The sequence below is a fragment of the Podarcis filfolensis genome, assembly GCF_964270895.1.
Source record: "Podarcis filfolensis genome assembly, chromosome: 2".
NCBI lineage: Eukaryota > Metazoa > Chordata > Lepidosauria > Squamata > Lacertidae > Podarcis > Podarcis filfolensis.
In genome coordinates, this window is record NC_139605.1 from 41,112,323 (window position 1) to 41,119,213 (window position 6,891).

General features: G+C 42.8%; 1 protein-coding gene and 1 long non-coding RNA gene across 3 annotated transcripts; both read left to right on the plus strand.

The window, feature by feature from the left end:
- The first annotated feature begins 90 nt into the window (after nt 1–90).
- On the plus strand, nt 91–1,014 carry LOC310757660 (NTF2-related export protein 2-like). The gene has a single exon (XM_083603162.1). The coding sequence runs from the start codon at nt 290–292 to the stop codon at nt 713–715; it is 426 nt and encodes a 141-aa protein (XP_083459288.1). The 5' UTR covers nt 91–289; the 3' UTR covers nt 716–1,014.
- A 3,161-nt stretch (nt 1,015–4,175) lies between these two features.
- LOC310757663 lies at nt 4,176–6,084 on the plus strand. 2 transcript variants are annotated; one of them, XR_014545373.1, is made up of 4 exons: nt 4,176–4,255; nt 4,339–4,459; nt 4,915–5,047; nt 5,391–6,084. It is a non-coding gene; the product is annotated as an uncharacterized lncRNA (long non-coding RNA). The 2 variants fall into 2 exon arrangements; XR_014545374.1 differs by having other exon boundaries at nt 4,188–4,459.
- Nucleotides 6,085–6,891: the final 807 nt, after the last annotated feature.

Consider the following 6,891-nt stretch of genomic DNA (forward strand, 5'->3'; position numbering starts at 1 on the left):
CGGGGGCGGGGAGATGACCGCGAGGCGTCCTTGATTCTCAAGCCAATGGCTGCGCCGGATTGGGAACCGAGAGAACGTGATCCTGACCAATCGCTTTCAAGGAACGCGGATATTTGAGAGGGAGGGAAGCGGAAGCGCCGCGGCGGAGGGGAGAGCTACGCGTGGGCAGCGCGGGAGCAAATCTCGAGCAGGACTGAGGGAATCGGGTTTATTCCGGACCCTTGCGGGCAAGAGAAGGGAGGCTCCGCCTCTTATTTTCCCGCCTCAGCCGCCGAGAGACGCCGCCCACATGGCCACCTCGATGAACTTTAAAACCTATGTGGATCAAGCTTGCCGAGCTGCGGAAGAATTCGCAAATATTTACTATGAAACCATGGATAAAAGGAGGCGGGCGCTGACCAAACTCTACCAGGAGAAAGCGACCCTCGTTTGGAATGGGAATGCAGTCTCTGGGCAAGCAGCCCTGGCGGAGTTCTTCGAAAAGCTGCCTTCAAGCGATTTTCAAATTACCACCTTTGATTGCCAGCCTGTTCACGAGCAAGCCACAGAGAACCACAACACGATCCTGATCGTGACATACGGGTTCGTCAAGTTTGATGGCAACGAGCAGCAGTACTTCAACCAGAGCTTCTTGCTAACAGCGCAGACCACAAACAACAGCACAGTGTGGAAGATCGCAAGCGACTGCTTCCGCTTCCTGGACTCTCCGAATTAGTGGGCAACCGCAGTTGGGTATATTTTCCTCTGGACAAGCTAATTGGCTTTCAGGATGGCCATACTCTGGCTGTGGGAAAGTCCCTCCTCTTTGGAAGAACTGCATCTTGCCAGGAACTGTCAACTTCACAAAAATAAAACTTGAAAAGAAGGGCTGTTCCTTTCAGAACATTTGCATTGATGCTGTTTGGAGAGCCACCAGTGCTTAATTCTAATTGTTCCAATACGGCTGTTATCCTATGGTATCGTTTCAGTTGGTTTTCATGAATAAGAGTAAAAGTCCTCTGCTGCTTATTCTTATTTGTGTTTTCTCTTGGTTTTTTTTCCTGACAAGGTTTCAGTGCCTTGATTAGCTGCCTAACAAGCAGAAGTCAGTCAAGGAAGTGTTTCCCCATTGTCCCATTCTGGGAGAAAGTTAGACCTCTCAAATTTATTTGTTACGTTGTTTTTTAAATTTCTATGCTGCCCTTCATCTGACGATCATAGGGCAGTTTACAATATAAAAACACAAAAATACATAACATAGTAACAAACAAAAATACCACCCCCCAAAGAATTTGTGTTATTAAACTGTTAATAGGGGCAAGGAAAGGGACATATCATGCTTGGCTTAGTCATGCCTGTATGGGCCTATTTCTTCCAACATACTGTACTTTGTAAATAGAACAAACCTTAACAAAGACCCCATAAGCATTCTCTCAATGCCTAAGTACCCAGGGTTCTCTCATCCAAGATAACAATCCTGTAATTTTGTAATGTTGGCCTTCCATCACTTGGAAAAAGCAGGGATCACTTAACCGCGTAACAAAATGTTAGGAGTTAAGGTGTATTAGGTGGTGGAAATGTGAAGCATATCAAGGACATATACTAAACCAGCAGAGCTTGTTTCAACCTGGAACTGAATCGGCAGTAGAGACAAGCTTGCCAAGATACTAGTCTTAGATGAGCTACTGAGTAGTCCCATGCTTTTGCATAATCATAGTGGAATATTCTATTCTGTTCCTTGAACTGAGCTTAAAAAAGAAACCCTTGAGTCAGAGGAATTTAAGCTTCTCCCTGCTCACCAGACAAAAGAATGGCAATGGGACCAAATGAAAATTGTAATCCTAAATGTTCTTACTAAATATACTTACTCAGTGCAGCTTACTCCTAACAACATATGCTTAGAAGTTTGCTGTGAAAATGCTAACCTAACCAGCATGAGGACCAGAATCTTGACTATTGTGTAAAAACCGCTCCCCAAATACATTTCACCACCAGTCTCTTCAATTGTACCGTTGAGACCTAGTTGTAGATTCCATTCGTTTAAGAATGATAGTTATTATACGCTTATCAACACTTCCTGTTGTCTGCTGTGGAATGCTACTTTGTCCTTTTCAAGGAGAAAGCAAGCAAGAAGCTCATTCAAAATACCCCCTCATACCAATCTCTTACATTCTGCAAATATTCAAAAAGAGAGATGTACCTACTGTCGATCCAGTGGTCCTCAAAGAACATGTTGACGGTGGTCAGCTTCAGCTAGAGTACGCAGGGACGTCTTGTGGCGGCTTGTGCTGTACCTACACTACACAAGTGGCCTGTGTACTTTGCACCAAGCTGCCAGCCGCTGTTATCTCAAAATGTTCACTAAAGAAGCTAGAGTCAGGGTCCAGCAACGAAAGGTGACGCTTCAGATTTGCTCCCTGCTAGCTTTGCAGCAGGTGCCATCACTGCACTGCTAAAAACTTCGCTGTCAGGTTATATTTGTTTTCAATGTCTTACTGATTTTATCTGTTTTTATTAAGGTTTTATTTCTGTTTTACATTGGTGTATGTAATTTAGTCAAATTTTATATTTAGATAGGACTTGTACACTGCTTGGATTTTTTTTTTTTTTGGTTGAGATAGCAGTTCATAAAATTTCTAATGGATACATTTAAAAAAACAGTCTTTCTGGAGAATAATACCCCAAGTAGTGATCTGGACATGTAAAACATAAACTTATTCCATCTTAGCTACACAATGTATCACCCATTATCATTTTCTACTTCAGTTTTCAAATAATAGTTAAGCTAGAAGGAAAATGCATATTGAATTGTCACAATATTTTTCAGTCTTATATGAGTTGTATATACAATCCAAACCAGGATGGCATCTTAACCAGAAACCTGGGAATTGGGGCTGATTCCAAAGTCAGTCTTTATATCCAAGAAACTCTGGAAGCCTGTTTAATATGCAGTGAGTAATTTCAGCTTCTTTTACATCAGGGGTAAGGAGATCTGTTGGACTCCCAATTCCCCATCAGCCCCCAACCAACATGGTCAGAGATCTAGAATGACCGAGGAGTCATAATCCAAGAATATCTGGAGGGCTATACAGTAGATCCCCCCAATGCCTACTTTCTTTAGCTACTCTACTGCAAGCATAAATTTTGTTGGAAAGTACAAAACCAAGCACAACAGGCAACCTCCGTGTGGGTGTGCATGCGTGTGGGTGTACATGCAGTCTCAAAGCCCAAGGTAATACACATTTCAATCAAAATGTTTGTTTTTTAAAAAAATAAGCAACAACACCACTTATACCTTATTTAACTGAACTCTAGCTGCCCAGATGATACAGTGAAAACTAGGACACTTCACCTTTGGATGCAGTTGCATGTTTTTTTGAAAGCCCAAGGTCCATAGTGTTGTTACATCAAGGGTGGGTGGGAGGCATGACCTTACAGCTTTTTCTGATGCTCTTTTTAGCTATTGTTATAGAAAGTTAACTATGGTGTGAGTAAGATGTCTACCTCTACATACATATGCTTCTCATTTAATGAGGTTTATTTATAATATTGCGGCAGGGGAGGAAGGCAGGAAAAACTACTTTGCAGGGGACAGTGCCTCACTGCATTGCTGTAGTGCTGATGAGATGAAAGAAATGATGAGTCTAAAGGAGTTCTGTCCTCAGGTTAAGAAGCCCTATGTAAGGGCTGCCTCAAAACATTATTTTCCATGCCAAGCCTCACAGAGCAAGGTTCAGCTGATGCCCTCACCACTTCATGCTCTGGTCTTCCTCGTGGGTATCCCATAGGCGTTTGGTTGGCCAGTGCGAGAATGATATGCTGGTCTAGATGGGCTTTTGGATTGATTGATCTAGCAGTTCTCTCCTTCTGTTCACTGCAACTGGTAGACGAGAGCATGTGCTGGTGCCCATTTGAGCCAAATCCATTGCTCTGCTCCCAAATTCATGGCTGCATTGACCTTCAAGAGCAGCAGCGCAAACAACAGTTATGGTTTGTTGCTTTCTGCTATCCACAGCCATTAGGGGAGGAAAGCAGGGAATCAGGTTGGCACGTGGACAGCCAAGAATAAAGTTTAGACAAAAGGGATTGGCTGTTACAATGCCTCTGAAGCCACAATGGCCAGCGCCACTCACAATGCGTGAGCCATTGTGATGTAATGGAGTGTTGAGGCTTGAGTCAGGGGCTCAAACTGCACACTTCTGAATACCACTTGCCAGAAAGCCACAGGAGGGGAGAGGGCTCTTGTGTATAGGTCCTGTTTGCAGGTTTCCTGCAGGTATTTGGCTGACCACTTTGAGAACAGGATGCTGGACTAGATGGGCCATTGGCCTGATCCAACAGGCTCTTCTTATGTTACAGCTTAAGACAACACATAATAGCTGCATCAGGACCGCCCAAAACGTTTTGCTACCTGAGGCAAAGGACACGGTGGTGTACCCGCCCTCCCAACTGCACTCCACATGCAGAAACCAACCAGACTGTAAGTTGAACCTTCAGCACTGACGATGGGACAGGGTCTTACAACACAACAGAAGGTAGCAGGCTATTTTAAGGAGCATAGGAAAGGTGGTGTGGCTGATCTTGTGATTACTGTGGAAGACCCGAGGAGCAGCATACCGAGGGTCTTGGATAGGATCCAGGAGTTTGGTCAGGTGGCAGGTTTCAAATTAAATCAAAATAAAATGAAGGTCTTGGTGAAAAACGTGACAGAGCAATATAAAAAAGACTTACAACGAACCATGGAATTATCTATAGAAAAAAAGTTAAATACTTAGGTGTATGGCTGACATAAATATTTTTAAAGACAATTATATAACTACTTGGAAAGACATAAAGAAAAATTTAGAGATTTGGGGAAGGATGAACTTATTGCTATGGGGAAGGATTTCTGTAATAAAAATGAATGTATTGCCAAGAATGTTATTTTTATTTCAGTCGGTACACCACCCAAATCTTCCATCAAGAAACAGAGGGAAAAGTGAATGAGGACCCTTGGGATGGGAACACAGAGAAGTGGTTCCCTTTCACAGTGTTTCTGAGGAGATTAGACCTTCAGAACCAGCTTCAGGTAGAGGCTGATTTCTTGTGGGATTAGAGGTAGGTGATTTGTTCTGTTGTGGGTTCTAACAAAACAGCTGACAAACACACTTGACTGAATGAGGTAAAACAAACTTTTATTCATTTACTGCATTTGGATTTTGCACCATACATATTTAGAGGCATCTTACAAAAATAAGAAACAACAGTTATTTTTGCATCTCTATTCTGCAGCCAGCATCTTGGGAATAAAATAGTGATTGATGGCAGCAAAGATCATATGTACACCAAGGGGGTGGTGCTCTTTGATCAAAATACTTTTCTTTCTTTCTTTCTTTCTTTCTTTCTTTCTTTCTTTCTTTCTTTCTTTGCAGACACACTGGACAGAGGACAAAATGCAAGGAATATGTTGAGTTCCTCCATACAGTTCATCCAGTGGTCTAGCTAGGTACAGTCAAGATGGAATGGCTGTTTTTTGACAGCTTGAATGACTAAGCAGTGAGATTCATATACCGGGTCTATGAAAGGTCATGTTGGAATACCCTTGTTAGTCTTTTAAGGTGCCATGGGACTCTTTGTTGTTTCTATAAAAGACTAAACTTGGCTACTCTTCTGGAATTTGCAAGGTACTGATAGTATAGATGAAGAGCTATAGTGCAGTAGTAGAGCACATGATTTCTTTGCAGGGTTGAAGCCCTGCCATCTTTTGTTAAAATGGCCAGGTTCCTATGATCATGCTTTTTCCATGATGGAGACAATGAACACTAGATAGCAGATAGCTGGTTCTTTCTCATGTAATTTTACATTGACAGTGACTTTCCCTTTGTTCAAAGGAACACAGAGCTGGTTAAGGCACAGGTAGACAACACAGTGCCCTCCATAAGTTGCAGATTACAATTCCCATCAGTCCCGGTTAGCATGGCCAACAGTCAAGGTTGATGGAGTTGTAGTTCACGGCATCTGAGGTGAGGCATCAGGTTGGCTAACAATAAACCTATGGTAGTCCATTCGAAGCCATCCTGTCCAAAGTCAGCAACATCAAACTACCAACCCCAGGCAGATAAACTACTGTAATATAGTCAACTGTGTCCTATGGACAGGAGGGTTCCAAATGAACACTTCTAGCTGATGCCACCAGAAACTGTCCCACAGATCCCAGTACTAAACTATTACCTGAGTCACCTGTTGCACTTAACTTGCTGTGCTTGTTATGATCTGCTTCTCTGATTTTCAGAGGCCATCTTTACATTTGATTGCATTTGCACACCAGAAATACAAAAGGCAAGCAGCATCTCTTCAAGGACTGGGAAAGGGCTGGGATTATCGTCAGAGTCCCTCTGGATTAAAGAGTCTCTCTGGAGCTAGCAAGTAGCATTACAGTTTGGTGGCATAACACCTGACGTTCTGCAAACTCAAGAGAGCTTAACAGGAAAAAGGTAGCCTTAACTATGAAGTACCGCTCTAAGAAACCAGTGGGTTTGGCTACCACCTTAAAACTTTCACAGGTTCTGGTGAAATCCAACAGGAATTGAGACAACAACCCACCAGTTAAGTGTGCTTAAGCCAATTGATTTCGAATGGTGTGCATATGTGGTCAGGTACTGTGTACTTGAGCCAGGGGACTTAGGCATGCGCAATGGTCTCTGGGTGGTGCCCAAAAGGTGGAAGCAAATTCCACTAAAAAGTAAAGGTACTTCTACAAACACATTTAAGATTGAGGTGTTTTAATAGCCACCCTTCAAAGGCAACAACCCACAACTTGTTTACTCCACACCAGATCCAGTGGGTTATAAATTGCTGCTTTCCTATATACACAATGACTAAATAATTACTGTAATAGCACCAGATAGCATCCACAAGGACATCAGTGGGAAA

Excerpts from the sequence above, each read along its gene's own strand:
- LOC310757660 (XM_083603162.1), top strand. The coding sequence starts at position 290 with ATGGCCACCTCGATGAACTTTAAAACCTATGTGGATCAAGCTTGCCGA.